Here is a 15,969-nt window from a genome sequence, read left to right on the forward strand (position 1 = left end):
AAAAAATATATCCTCCTACAAACACCTATCTTCCTACTCGCGGATGATACTAATACGTGTATGGACATATAAACGGTAGAATATGTAACTAGTCAAAACAATTGTCCTTAAAGCCTTTAAACCCTACTTAATGCAAACAAAATCTCAAATAAATAAATGAAATGAGTATTTCATCGTTTATCACTTAAATGTGTGTGTAAGAGGATTTTCTTATTTATTGAATAGAGCGACGTTTCTATGTAGTTTCTTACACCTCTATCAAGCAGTTTTCATCCATAAAGTTGCATGCTTCATTTTTGACTCACCAACTTCTAGAATGCCGATCAAACAAGTCAGCAGCCTTTTGTCTCTTGTCCCACGCGCTGAAGGGTACCTGCCATGGGTGTGAGTAGTGATGAGATTCTCGAAGTAAACATTTACTCTTCGACTACCCGGAGAGTGTCATGTCGGTTAATTGTTTCTTAAGCTGAGAATTTCTTTTTAAAGAGTTCTTTTCCAAACAATGTAATTGTTTAAACAAGCATCTAACAATTCTTCTACAAACAACATCTGATTTGTACAATCTGAAGCCAAACAAAATGGCGATGTGTACAAGCAACGATGAGCCTTTGATAAGCCAGGAGTCTGCGCTTCAAAAGAGCTGAATATTGACACTTGAGGTGGCCAGTTTCAGTAGCCAACGTGGAGAGGGAGGTAGGCACGGTCATGGGGGTAGCGATTGCTTACTATATGACCCTCCGTACATACAAGGTGACCCCCCGAAGCACCACCTGTAGGTGTGCGTAAGGGGTAAAACACAATCGGTTGAAAAGATCAAACAATTTATACAGCCATTGTTTAATCTATAGTTTAGTTAACGGGGCAAATGCTTTACAAAATTTAAGGTCTTGGTGAAGTTGAAAAGGGTATTTCCAAATTTGACGCATCAGTGACTGAAATTAAACAGGATGCAATTCCTTCTTTCGAGTTGTATCATATGTTCCCCATGCCTCGGTAGAACAGGATGAGTGAGTGATTTTAGCTGTTCGCCGTCTTACACCTGAAATGGGGGACACCTGAAATGATCTTCACACATTGTACAAATGTGGGGAATTGAACCCGGGTCTTACATGTAACGAGCAAACGCTTTAAACACTGGGCTACCCCACCGCCCCGAGGCAGGATGTGATCACCTTTACGCCAGTAGATATCATGAAGTTGTACAGTTATTCTTGGAATTGTAAAGTAATTCATATGCTTATGCAGTTTGACTCAACAGTGGCCTCCACACTTTTGTCAGGTATTTCACCGGATTGTAAAACTATTTTGTCTCTGATTAATTGGCGACAACTCAAAAAAACATCAAAAGTTTAAGCATTTATTCCAACGTGTAAGTAATCACATGCAACATCACTGGTTAAATTGTCCTTACAAAAATACATACATGTAAAAAGTCATGATACAATGTTTTGAACACATACATCAAGAAATCTTTGATTACATACATGACGATTTGAATTTGCGTCGACAAACTATACACTATATCCAGCTGCCTCTCAATAAAACAAAAACGAATGATGTGAAACGAGGCTGCTCAACTGCCGTGCTCTTTCCTCTGCTTTGTGTGCCTTACTTGCTGACATACTCAGGAGGAACACACTTGTAGAACTTCAGCTGCAAATTGTTAACGTGAAGGTTTTATGCAAAAAAGCAGACAAACATACAGAGACAAATAAAACGATAAAAGCTAGCACAGTAAACGTTACACTTAGGTCAAGTGCCGAAAAGTTAAATTGATCGAAAAATAACATTTCGGGTCACCTTAACTTGAAATAGACCTAGAAACATACTGTTTACATTTGCATGATGCTAAATATTTGATGACAGGGTCTGAAAACGTGACTAAATACTTTACACGACTGTGTGATTTGATCCTCTGAACAAATATATGTAAATGAAGCTGGAGATAGATGTTCTGTTTAAGTTTGGTTTGTCGAGAAAACTTTAGATGTTATGTGTTTGAAGCTTTGACAAAAATGTATCCGTCAACCAAACATCCCAGCCCTCAGCCCCCGACCCCAAACCCCCACCTGTAGTGTGTACACGACCATATTTCGTCACTGTCAACCAAATATCCCAGCCCTCAACGCTCAACTGTACTATGTACATGTCCATACCTTGTCACTGTCAACCAAATATCCCGACCCTCAACCCTGCCCTGTACTGTGCTGGCGTCCTTACCTTGTCAAAGTCAACCAAATATCCCAGCCCTCAATCGCCTCCCCATAATATGCACATGTCCTTACCTTGTCCAACCCTCCCCTCAATATATTCATGTAATTACCTTCTCGCTGTCAACCACGGTCCCAGCCCTCAACGCCCCCTTAATATATTCATGTCTTCACGTTGTCGCTGTCAACCACGGTCCCAGCCCTCAACCCTCCCCTTAATATATTCATGTCTTCACCTTGTCGCTGTCAACCACGGTCCCAGCCCTCAACCCTCCCCTTAATATATTCATGTCTTCACCTTGTCGCTGTCAACCACGGTCCCAGCCCTCAACCCTCCCCTTAATATATTCATGTCTTCACATTGTCGCTGTTAACCAACGGTCCCAGCCCTCAACCCTCCCCTTAATATATTCATGTCTTCACGTTGTTGTCGCTGTCAACCACGGTCCCAGCCCTCAACCCTCCCCTTAATATATTCATGTCTTCACCTTGTCGCTGTCAACCACGGTCCCAGCCCTCAACCCTCTCCTTAATATATTCATGTCTTCACCTTGTCGCTGTCAACCACGGTCCCAGCCCAACCCTCCCCTTAATATATTCATGTCTTCACCTTGTAACTGCCAACCACGGTCCCAGCCCTCAACCCTCCCCTTAATATATTCATGTCTTCACATTGTCGCTGTTAACCAAATATCCCAGCCCTCAACTCTCCCCTTAATATATTCATGTCTTCACGTTGTCGCTGTCAACCACGGTCCCAGCCCTCAACCCTCCCCTTAATATATTCATGTCTTCACCTTGTCGCTGTCAACCACGGTCCCAGCCCTCAACCCTCCCCTTAATATATTCATGTCTTCACCTTGTCGCTGTCAACCACGGTCCCAGCCCTCAACCCTCCCCTTAATATATTCATGTCTTCAGTTGTCGCTGTCAACCACGGTCCCAGCCCTCAACCCTCCCCTTATATATTCATGTCTTCACCTTGTAGCTGTCAACCACGGTCCCAGCCCTCAACCCTCCCCTTAATATATTCATGTCTTCACCTTGTCGCTGTTAACCAAATATCCCAGCCCTCAACCCTCCCCTTAATATATTCATGTCTTCACCTTGTCGCTGTCAACCACGGTCCCAGCCCTCAACCCTCCCCCCTTAATATATTCCTTCACCTTGTAACTGCCAACCAAGCCCTCAACCCTCCCCTTAATATATTCATGTCTTCACCTTGTCGCTGGCTGTTAACCAAATATCCCAGCCCTCAACGCTCCCCTTAATATATTCATGTTTTCACCTTGTCGCTGTCAACCACGGTCCCAGCCCTCAACGCTCCCCTTAATATATTCATGTCTTCACCTTGTCGCTGTTAACCAAATATCCCAGCCCTCAACCCTCCCCTTAATATATTCATGTATTTACCTTGTCGCTGTCAACCACGGTCCCAGCCCTCAACCCTCCCCTTAATATATTCATGTCTTCACCTTGTAACTGTCAACCACGGTCCCAGCCCTCAACCCTCCCCTTATATATATGTCATATTACCTTTGTCGCTGTCAACCACGGTCCCAGCCCTCAACCCTCCCTTTAATATATTCATGTCTTCACCTTGTCGTGGCTGTTAACCAAATATCCCAGCCCTCAACCCTCCCCTTAATATATTCATGTCTTCACCTTGTCGCTGTCAACCACGGTCCCAGCCCTCAACCCTCCCTTAATATATTCATGTCTTCACCTTGTCGCTGTTAACCAAACGGTCCCAGCCCCCTCAACCCTCCCCTTAATATATTCATGTAATTCACCTTGTTGTCGCTGTCAACCACGGTCCCAGCCCTCAACCCTCCTTAATATATTCATGTCTTCACCTTGTCGCTGTCAACCACGGTCCCAGCCCTCAACCCTCCCTTAATATATTCATGTAATTACCTTGTCGCTGTCAACCACGGTCCCAGCCCTCAACCCTCCCCTTAATATATTCATGTCTTCACCTTGTCGCTGTCAACCACGGTCCCAGCCCTCAACCCTCCCCTTAATATATTCATGTCTTCACGTTGTCGCTGTCAACCACGGTCCCAGCCCTCAACCCTCCCCTTAATATATTCATGTCTTCACCTTGTCACTGTCAACCACGGTCCCAGCCCTCAACCCTCCCCTTAATATATTCATGTCTTCAGTTGTCGCTGTCAACCACGGTCCCAGCCCTCAACCCTCCCCTTAATATATTCATGTAATTACCTTGTCGCTGTCAACCACGGTCCCAGCCCTCAACCCTCCCCTTAATATATTCATGTCTTCACCTTGTCGCTGTCAACCACGGTCCCAGCCCTCAACCCTCCCCTTAATATATTCATGTAATTCACCTTGTCGCTGTCAACCACGGTCCCAGCCCTCAACCCTCCCCTTAATATATTCATGTCTTCACCTTGTCGCTGTCAACCACGGTCCCAGCCCTCAACCCTCCCCTTAATATATTCATGTCTTCACCTTGTCGCTGTCAACCACGGTCCCAGCCCTCAACCCTCCCCTTAATATATTCATGTCTTCACCTTGTCGCTGTCAACCACGGTCCCAGCCCTCAGTACTGTGTTAACGTCCTTACCTCGTCAATGTAGCCGATGAAGTTGACAAGACCTGTTCCTTTCCCAATCGTCATGGAACAGTCCACACGGGAAATGTCAGCCTCTAGACCTAGTAAATGTGAGGACAAAATATTGTGTTTCATATTTTGGTGTCATTTGTTCCGACGAAACTATAAGAAAATTAAAACTTATACATAAGGTTGCAGTTTCGGCATTTGGCACAGAATGTAACGGTTAATGATTGGAAGAACCAGATTTGAATTTCACCACATTCGATCATTATCGTGTACCTGTACATATGTTGGGGACAAGCTACTCTTCTTTCAAAGGTGCAGGCTGATTAAAACAAAATGAAATTAAACCAGAATAAGGGTGTATCAGTCGGCCAAAATTTCAAGCTGCACGTTACCTGGAACAAGTGTTTCTGTGAAACATTAGGAGAAGACACCTACCTATTCCCTCAATGGGATACACCTCGTCATCAACCCTCAGTTCTGTCACTGGTCCGTTCTTCAGGAGGATCACCTCGTGCCAGATGTTCAGGGGCTACAAAAACATATATTGAACTGAGAGTCGGGCCATTTTACAGATCAGGAAGAGGTGAAATGTACGCACATTCATGGATAAAGAAAACTCGTCAGATACTTTTGGGTTTTAACATACCTTTTCATGCACATTTGCCGAGACAAAAAAAATCTTATTTAAGCATGGTATGGTACAGCAGCTAAAGTTGAACATCTGCTTCAATGGCTATATAACAAAATGACATATATCAAATGCCATATTCCGTTCCTTAGGCGTACAAGAAAACCATTTATGAATGTCGGGTTCGAATCCGGTTCGTCTTGATTTATCAGCATGGGTGCGGTAACACCCACAGCTCTACTCCCACATCTAGAGCTAATATAGCATGAGTGAGTTGGTTTTCACGCACGTTTAAGGAGCACCTGCAATATCATGGCGTGGAAAAATCACAAATATGTTTCACATATTGTTCCCATGTGGGGAATTGAACTCTGGTCTTCGACGTACGAGAGAACACTTTTTCAAATAGACAACCACACCGTCCCTAAGCCCAATCCCAACCCCAACCCAAAACCCTCCTCTGTGATACTGCAGAAATAATGCTCAAAACGACGTTGAACTAAAATCACTATTATTGAGAGGGGTGTAAGCTTAGGGGATATTGCGTCCCTCATCACGCCGAAGACCCGGGTTCGATTTCCCACATTGGTACAACTTGTGATGCCTATTTCTAGTGACAACGCCGTGATATTGCTGTAGTATTGCTAAAAAGTATTCACTCAGTCAGTTGCATCTACCGAATTAGCAACTTACAATTTCTCTCGAACTGGTGGTGACTGCTTGTCCATTCTTCAACCTGAAGCCTCCATGAACAGACCCTGTCTTAGGCCCAGAACGCAACAAAGCGATCCCAAAGGTTGCCTCCTTCTCGCAGTCACTATTATCAACTAGGGCAAAGCGTTCTCCCTTCTGACTTTGTTTGAAGTCTGCCTTAAAGCGAAAGTATAACGTGAAGTTGGATTTGAACTCCATGTTGTTGAGAGCCCAGGCGATCACCTGTCGATGGCCATTGAAATATACAGATCCACCACCTACAGAAGCTGGTTCAGACCGTTGAATCCATGAGTCAATGCCACCGGAAGCAGTACGTCCAAGCTTGTCCTTGACATTGTGATCAAAGGGGAAGTAAATGTAGGGTTCGCACTTCTCTGTATAAGATAAACGATACACAGTGTTAAAAGGAAATGTTTCTTAACATTCCACATCTGTAAGGTGAGTGAGTGAATTTAGTTTTACGCCGCACTCAGCAATATTCCAGCTATATGGCGGTGGTCTGTAAATAATCGAGTCTGAATAAGACAATCCAGTGATCAACAAGCATGAGCATCGATCTGCGCAATTGGGAACCGATGACATGTTACAACCAAGTCAGCGAGCCTGACCACCCGATCCCGTTAGTCGCCTCTTACGACAAGCATGGGTTACTGAAGGCTCATTCTAACCCGGACCTTCACGGGTCTCTGTAAGGTGTAAGTTAAACTTGTGCAACATTAACCAAATGTAAACTCAAAGCATCATGGCGTTGTAGCTCTGTAGCTCTGTAGCGCTGTAGCTCTGTAGCTCTGTAGCTAAAGACAAAATCAAACTCTCGCCCTGGCCAAATTGCCCATACAGAAGTGAATGAATCAATAAAAATGCAAACAAACACAGTTATGTCGAAGTTGAAGGGGCCTCCGTAAATACTTCCAGTAACCAGAAGTTTGACACCGCCAACAAATATATATGAATAAAGAAACAATACGAAGGTAGCAATCTTTTACTTCGAGACAATAGTAGTTTCGACACATCATATATCGACCTAACGGTGTTTGCATTGAGAAACTGGTTTTTTTTAAATAATGGCAATTGTTTGGAATGAAATAGACGAACCGTGTCGTTTGAATGAACTTACTGTTCCGGGTACAGCCCCTTTATGACAACCGTTACCAGATGCATGTAATGGGCATCACACGAGAATGGGGAATCCACCAGAAGTCACAAGTGAGTGAGTGAGTTTAGTTTTACGCCGCACTCAGCAATATTCCAGCTATATGGCGGCGTTCTGTAAACAATCGAGTCAGGATCAGACAATCCAGTGATCAACAGCATGAGCATCGATCTGCGCAATTGGGGCAGAAGACACAAAGCGGTAATACATGAAGCAATACAAATGGGTACTTTACCAATATTTCTCAGGTCTACAGGGTCGGTGCAGCTGCAGGAGTCAACGGAGAAGGCAGTACCCTGGGCGCAGTTGAAGGTAGCGTTAGTACCCCCAGTCTGCCAGATGTATTTGTGTTTGTCTTCGGGGTGAGGATACCGTTTGCATTCTGCAGTACACGATCGTTGTGAAACAATAAATACATAAGTATCTCATCTACGGGGTCATTTGAATTTTGAGTACACAGTCCATGTGTTGCAAAACATGGGTATATCTTATCTACAGGGTAAGTTAAAGTTTGCATCTGCTGTACACAACCGTTGTATTACAAAACATATGTACTTATCTTATCTGTAAGATAAGGGAACATTTCCAATTTGCAGTACACAATCGTTGTATTACAATACAGGTATGTTTCTCAGCTATGGGGTAACGGGATATTTGAATTGGAAGTACACCATCGTGGTGTTACAAAACATGCATCTCATCTGCAAGATAATGAAGCATTTGCATTTTGCAGCACACAATCGTTGTATTACAGCATACATGTCTGTGTTTCAGATGTAACTGGAAAGTACACCTAAATAACCATATCTTGATAAAAGGTCAAGGTATGTAGCATTGATAATGTCAAGAGATGTACGAGTAAATCAATATATTTAGATTGATAGCCCAGTGGCGTGTTTTCTCACTGTGTCAGGGTTAGACAATCATGGCGTACCATCCTCCTATTTACATGAGTTATAGAGGCAACATGGGAACAGAAAATAAGAGCAACTATTTTGTATACTATGTTTCATCGCAAGGCATATTCACTCAATACCCTTACCAAGTCAAAACATTGATTACACAACAGTCTCGTTTCCTGTTGACTGGGTTCCGTTCTATTGCGCAACTTAGTACAATAACCAGTCCAGAATTTTGAGACCAATTCATTTAACTGGATGCATGATAATTAATCAGTATTATTTCATACATCTAAGCACTTGTATATTGCAACACTACGCTCCTTATAATCCTTGCAAACTTGTCGTGCAGCGTGCTCTGTCGTACAGCGAGCTCTGACAATCAGAAACCTGGAAATCGTGGAAAACTCAAAACGAGGCTCTGCCGCTTGGAAAGTTGGGCGGTCTGGTACGGACTTAATATTCTATCAATCACATTGTGCTTTACAGAACTACTACGAATAAGCGCACAAAAACATATAACAGATGTAACCAGTGAGCCAAATGCATGTGAATCATTTTACGACCTCATCAAACTGGGGCAGTCTGTGACGTCTTAGTTAAGGTCATGCTGCCTACACATCGCCATAAAATATAGAAATACGACGTTATTCAAGTTTAAAATTAAAATTCATTTGTAAATACCATTTTCTTATGAAACAAAGAATTGGAATTCAGTGTATCCATAGTTGTTTGTGATGTCTATTTTCACTTTCACACGAGAAAATTCGCATCGGCTGAAAAGTAGGTCATTGTCTGAATAGGTTAATGAGACTCATGTCTCGGTTTGACTTGTACAGTTATATAATTATCATCATTACACTTTTGAAAAACTCAGCAACTGGTTGAAACACTAGCAACTTGGTCGATGTTGTTGCAGAGTGCACCATTTACATCAGAGTAAATTGATTAGACCATGTTTTGGTCTTTAAATACTTCACACAAAGGTGCGCTATTGACGTCAAGCCAGTATAATTGAGCAGCCTTTTGTACTGCAAATAATATGCAAGTGCAACACGCGCCCTTGGTATACGGGTGTTTGATGACGGAAAACAGTGCCGTACCACAGACACGTGCCTCCGGAACATTCTTACAAGAGGTATTTCTGTGTTAACGACAATGCCAGGAACAAATGGGACAACCCATCGAAGAATGTAATTACTGTGACTGACGTTGTGGACCTACCTGGTGCCTCGGAGGAAGTATTTGAAGATCCTGGCAGACACGGGTCGTTACAACCAGGGCTTGGTACACACAATCCTTGAGATTCGTCAAATCGTTCATCTGTTGGGCAACAGTTGTACAACAAACGGGCGGCACGGGGGCAGGTGAAATATCCGTTGCAATTCCGTAAATCACGGAATGACAGGGATTGGTTGTAACAAGGATCTGAAGGATGAAATGTATATGAAATAAAGTGAAACCCCGTTAATACTTGTCTGTAAAAACTAACGGTATTAACATATCCATTTTAACAGAATACTTTCCTCTGTATGTATGTAGACGTCCCTGAAAGAATAGTCCGGATAAAGGGGGGTTTCCGTATATAGGGTTTTCGGAACAAGCGTGTAACACTTTATGGATGTTGAGATGTTATAAATTTGGAAAAATAGGTCAGGAATCTTCGACACATAATTGTCGCTGACAATGAGGTTACCCTTTTTAAGTTAAATTCAAATAGTTATGTAACAGAAACATGATTTAAAGATTAATACTTAAGATGGGAACATGTAATAAACCAATAGAAAGTGGCCTTACCTAACAGGATAAGATTGTTAAAGCTAATCCTTGATGATAACATGGGTTTTAAAAGACACATACTGGTGTCTCAGAAGGCATTTATTGTTAACACATAAACCTTTTTACATGTTGTTATGCACTTACTTGTTGGACAGTCTGACTCATTCGGCCAAACGCATTGTTTGACTGTCTGAGACCACAGAAGCCCTCTTGTGCATTCCTTCACTTCCCCTCTGAGCTTGTCGCTGGCCCCTCGGGAGCAGTGGATGAACAGATGGCAGTATTTGGGGTGGTTGACGTACCCAGACCCTGTCGACGTGTCACACTCCTCGCACATCTCTGTAATTCAGAGAAAAACCGTTCCTGTGATGGTCAATGGAAGGACCTCTGTGTTACAATATAGGTCGGTTTCTTGTTTCAAAGGGACAGTGGAGTAGCCTAGTGGTTAAAGCGTTCGCTCGTCACGCCGAAGACCGGGGTTCGATTCCCCACTTGGGTACAATGTGTACAGTGTGACTCTGTGTCCTTGTTTTGTTTCCCTTAATGATGAACGCAAGGCAGGGAAACAACAAGTACCAAGTGTGACGTCAATTTTTGCAATGACACGGTCAAAAGATCAAACCACCGGCCTCCCGCTCTCCGAGCAAACGCTGTCATGGGGACGGTAAATTAAGATTGATTTTTTAACGATCGGATATAACAAGACAAGTTTCGCTATCCATTAAATTCGGGAGTAGGCTTGTCCAAGTAAAACATTATAATGCAGTAATTTTGAATTTGATCATAAACAACGTGCCCTGAGTTTCCTTTTCTGAGTTTGAATCCCAGTAACGTTGATTTATCTCCTCACCGTTAAGATCTGAAACTTGAGACTCTGAGTAAAATAAGCATTTTTCAAATCATTATTTAGTTTTCCCTTCCACAAAGCTATCGTCTCGTAACGCTAAACTATTGGCTATAGTATGTTGTCTCGGTACTACTGTCCAGTGACCCTTCCCTGGGCAATACGTTCTGAAAGCCATAGTGATTCCTTCTCATTACATACAGCTTAAATACGGACTGGTCTGGTGTCCTAAGGCTGTATGGTCCCCAAGGAGTTGAAAAAGTATCGGAAAGTACGATAGTGTCCTATGACCGGGGATAGTAATGTACGATGGGCCGTGAGCAGGCAATGTGCCTGGATATGAGCGCTATATAAGCGGACTATTACTATTAGTAAGGAACCCTGCGCGGGCCCGACCATTATCATTTTGTTTCTGCAGAAACATGTTCCTTTGTCTGCAAATCACAGACCGAGACACATTTAACATAATACTGACATCTCGCTGTGTTTTACCATTTAGAAGGATGTTGTTAGCCAAAGGAGTACAACACGTCGTGGACAACGCATTCCAAATCTCATAACAAATACTGCATGAAAGAAAACGTACAGATCTTACGTGCTACTGTGGATAATGAAATTCACTCTACTGATAGCTCAGAACTATTTTACGACCTTTCACTGAAGTGTCAAAATCAAGAAAGAACCCTCTCCCCCCGCCCAAACAGCATCCACGCGCAAATTTTCGAGTATGTTTGGGCGTAAGAATGTCTGACATTTCTATTTTCTGTCATTTTGAGAGATAATCCTTATTTTGGTGACCGATCATATCATTTATAGTTCGTAATCCTCAACTTTCAGTGGACAATGGGTCGGAAAATGTGCAACAGTTTCTATTGTTTAGTGTGGTACAGTTGTTGTCATAATTGAAGGGTCAGCTTTATCTGTACAGTATCGACACTTGAACATATGCCAACAAACGTCATGTTGAGAATATCTTTACCAATCGAAGAACATGTCTATGCCTGTGTCACAGTGTTAGGCTGTTTGGATGTAGTTTGATTCAGGCTGGATGTATAACTATCATCATACAGCTGGAATGTTGTATTTGTTGTTTAACGCCGCACTGTTCCAGGCATCTACATAACTGAATCTGAACAAGACAATCCAGTGATTGACATCATGAGCATCGCTCTACGCATTTGAATCACGACATGCATCAACCAAGTCAGCGAGCCTGGCCGCCTGATATCGTTACTTAAATAACAATATTGATACAATGTATCGTTCATGTTTTGTACTTAAATAAAAATATTGATACAATGTATCGTTCATGTTAGTATGTGAGATTGGTTCAAGCCTATTCAGCACCACAACGGTCTACTTGTAAGTTTTCTGGACACTTTTTACACAATTTCACGATGCTGTAAAACGTGTCCGAAATACACTGAAACGAAAGGTCCAAAATAACCTGTCATACATGTAACTGCTATACCACCGTCGATGAAACATTTCATTTTTTGTTTGTTTGTTTCATATTCATTTACCTGCAAACGTGTATACAACGTGTTACTCTGCAGTTTAAAACAAAAATAAAAGTTCTCTAGTTACATACTTCTGATCGCCATTTTGTGAATTGCTTTACGAGAATGCCTTACATTTCTTAACGTATAGCCCAAATAGTGATTGCAAGATGTTAATGGTGCAGGACCCTTTGATGATTCCGAGTTAGAATTGGTCCCTAGATACGTATGCTGGTAGAAAGAGGCGACTAAACGGATTGAGTGGTCAGGCTTGGTTGTTAGCAAGTCTTCACTCATTTCCGAATCCGTGCTGGGAATAACTATCACTGGAGAGTGTGTTCCAGCCTGGATTATATACTTGCTACCGTTATACAGCTGGAACATTAAGACATTAAAAAACTAACAAACGGACAATAACCCGGAACCATAAAGAGACATGCGCAACCCATGCATCTTGATGTCCTGTTTTATCTTAGGTAGTATACGTTCCAAGGTGGCAGTGGAAAACGGTATTTAAACATATTACTTCGATTCCAATTAGGCTGAATATAACCAAAGAACAATAAATAATGAAACATTTGTCAACATAGATCCGGTTATACTGCTCAGAGGACGTAAGGAGCTCTGAGGTATTAACTGAAGTATATTTTCAAATCGGGTACTTCTTAACTCCATTTTACTGACTGACTGAGTTTGGTTTTACGCCGCTTTTAGCAATATTCCAGCAACATCACGGCGGGGAACACCAGAAATGGGCTTCACACTAACTCCAGTTTAAACAGTATAAGTCGAGAACACGTACTTTGTGTTGCATTTACCCGTTTGGTACGAAAGTAAACCGGTACGTACCTTGAAGATCGATGGCGAATGCATGCGATGCATGTTGTGATTGCCCGAGTCCAACGTGAAGAAACAAACACAAGATGAGAGTAAACATTATATATTCCAAATTGGTAACAACCAAAATATCACACGTCGAGAAATATAAGTTATGCTATCGATAATTGCCACAGCCTTCAATGGGACATCACAGCTCCAAACGTCTGTTTCTTGGAATATATTTTTCTCACCAGATCTTCATTTTATACAAGGGCGGCATAAAGCAAATATGGTTTCAGCCGGGGATTAAAACAAAGGAACTAGGGATTAACGTCTGAATAAGAGTGCAAGGGCAAGGTCGTATTTCGTCGCGCGCGGGATCCGTGAGCTTTGCGCATGTGAGAGAGATACGTGGACAAACTTTGCACCTTTTTTGTTGGCCTCATGTTGATGAAGTCATTATTTAAATAACCATAGTCGTAATTTTCATTTTTACACAAGAACACGATACCATGGTATGCCAAGATATATGCTATCTTTCCTGTATCTGGGAACAATAATTTTCCAACTTCCTGCAAATAATAAATGGTCTGTTTGTTATAAAGGCGCTGAACAGTTAAACATTTCACTTATGCAACTGCTTCTACAACATAATCGTTTGCAATTTCTTGAACTGAAGCCTTGCGCCTGTAATAATACTTCATATGATACAAAAAGATTGTATGTTTCATTTTTATCAGTTTGAGCTAATCTTTGGTTTAGGAAGACCAGAACAGTTCACATTTTCAAAAATGAAGTATACGACTTTATGGATAACAACTTCTTGTATATATCATGTAGATTCTTACACCGTTATCAAGCTACAACTTGAGAACCTTTAGCTTGATAACGGTGTAAGAATCTACACCGAAACATTGCTTTATGCTATAAACAAGACGTGTGTATCCGTAAAGTTTCCTCTATTTCCCCATGTTAATTTGATTTACACGTGTAGTACTTGTCCGACAAGTTGGTGGTCTAAATTCAGTAGATTTTCCATATCTTCCTTAAAACCAAACTCATCTAATCCAGTGCTGCTCCAATGACTCTAATGTATTCTTCTTTTTAAATACCTCTCCTACTTAATGTACGTTTTCTGCCTGTCCGTGTTATTGTACTCTCCGATGGAGGAATAAAGAATATTATCCAGCAGTACCCTTCCTGGTACCCATCAGAGGAATTCTAGATGAGTATCCGGTCGTATCCTCACGTGGAAACCATCCCTTTTCGAGCAGTGTTTCTGTTGTCATGGTTTTCAACATGCCATTTATTTTTTTAAATATATCGGACTGCATGGTCACAATTATTTTAGAGAACAGCATCTAAACTCGGCAGACAATAACACACCCACTCTAGATACCTGCATTTAAAAAACCCATGTCTTACATGTAATGCTTAAGGATGGTATGTTTCCGGGGACGGCCATGATCATTCGACCACACAGACATGTGACATCCCTCTGAAACTGGTAACAAGATTGATGTCAAGCTACTCCCCAGCTGACATGCCTTGCTGTTTGCGTATCGTGAGGCCAAGTAGTGTCTGTATTTGCTCTGCGAGGAGTTTTGTTGTCTCGCCTTTTTCTTCCCTTCCTCTCTTCTTTCTGTGAGGTATCTTTCACTGCGGTTACACTAATCAGCAAACTGGACTATTGTAACGCCCACCAATTGAAGCGTGTTAGTAAAGAATAGTAAATGAATACTAGTAAATATGACACGTAAACGCCTGGGAATAATCGTCTTGATGATCTCCCGAGACAGATTAGAATGCTATAATATTATTTACAGCTACTTCATGTAAAATATCTGCATGACATTCAGAAGTGATATCCATTAACCTGGGTCAATTTATCGATGGCAACTTCCATATGAAAAAACAATCACAACTGGAAATAACAAACAATGTTTAGAAAGGAAATGAATCATTCAAAATTTCAGTTTCTCAAAAATACAACGTGAGGTGTTTGAATAAGCCAAAACTCGAGTTGAATGAAAATAGGTATTTGAAAGCATATTAATTTAAAAGATTATTAAGTTTCCAAGTGAAAGGTGTCTTGCAATGAGCACTGTTTATGGTCAATAAACTTTCCGACGGAAGATGACGAAAGGTCTGACATTTGGCATAATTCATTAGGAAAACGTTTGTACATATGTCGTAGGTCGACCTACAAAGTGTGAGTAGTGAAGGCTTAAGAAAAGGTGAGAGCTACCTTTACATTTACCTAATGTCTTCCCATAGGTTATGCTTGTACACAATGCGGAACACCGTCCTTCTTACATACATCAAAGAAGAGCACAGATCATGAACTCTGCATGCCCAACATGGTTTAGTTTTGTGGTTTGTGAGCGTTTGCTGACTACGACTTTCTGTTTCAGCGAATGTTTTCCGAAAATGGACTTCAAATTCAATACCCTGTCGAGTATCGAGCTATTTTAAGTATTTTGCCCCTATTTAGTAGTCAAAACGTTGGCTTTGAAAAAATATTATTGTTCATGGTTCCAATCTCTGGTTTGCCATATTCATGAATTACACGAATTTCTCTTGGTATCATTGCTATTTGACAATGATTATAAACATACGGCAATAATATAGTCGGAATCGTGCAATCGACTTATATGAATTTGGAAAGGGATTTATGTCTTTTATTTACATGTTGTCTTCATGTCTTCGCCATTCAACATTCATTCGTAACTTATATATTGAGATATATACTGAGCATGATAATAAACGAAACTATCGTTATGATGCTCTGAGATCCGAACAATAATGTTTCTTTATCATAAATGATATAATGGTAA

At 41.5% G+C, this 15,969-nt stretch overlaps 1 protein-coding gene across 1 annotated transcript; it reads right to left on the reverse strand.

Annotated features, from left to right (window-relative positions):
* Nucleotides 1-1,608: 1,608 nt before the first annotated feature.
* On the reverse strand, nucleotides 1,609-12,418 carry LOC124266516 (protein PIF-like). The gene is made up of 8 exons (XM_046701310.1): nucleotides 12,406-12,418; nucleotides 10,115-10,309; nucleotides 9,416-9,514; nucleotides 7,528-7,674; nucleotides 6,119-6,513; nucleotides 5,233-5,326; nucleotides 4,801-4,889; nucleotides 1,609-1,653 (listed from the first exon to the last, which is right to left on the reverse strand). The coding sequence occupies exons 1-8, from the start codon at nucleotides 12,416-12,418 to the stop codon at nucleotides 1,609-1,611; spliced, it is 1,077 nt and encodes a 358-aa protein (XP_046557266.1).
* Nucleotides 12,419-15,969: the final 3,551 nt, after the last annotated feature.

This window comes from Haliotis rubra, unplaced genomic scaffold (assembly GCF_003918875.1).
Source record: "Haliotis rubra isolate DU_JTF1 unplaced genomic scaffold, ASM391887v1 Scf126, whole genome shotgun sequence".
NCBI lineage: Eukaryota > Metazoa > Mollusca > Gastropoda > Lepetellida > Haliotidae > Haliotis > Haliotis rubra.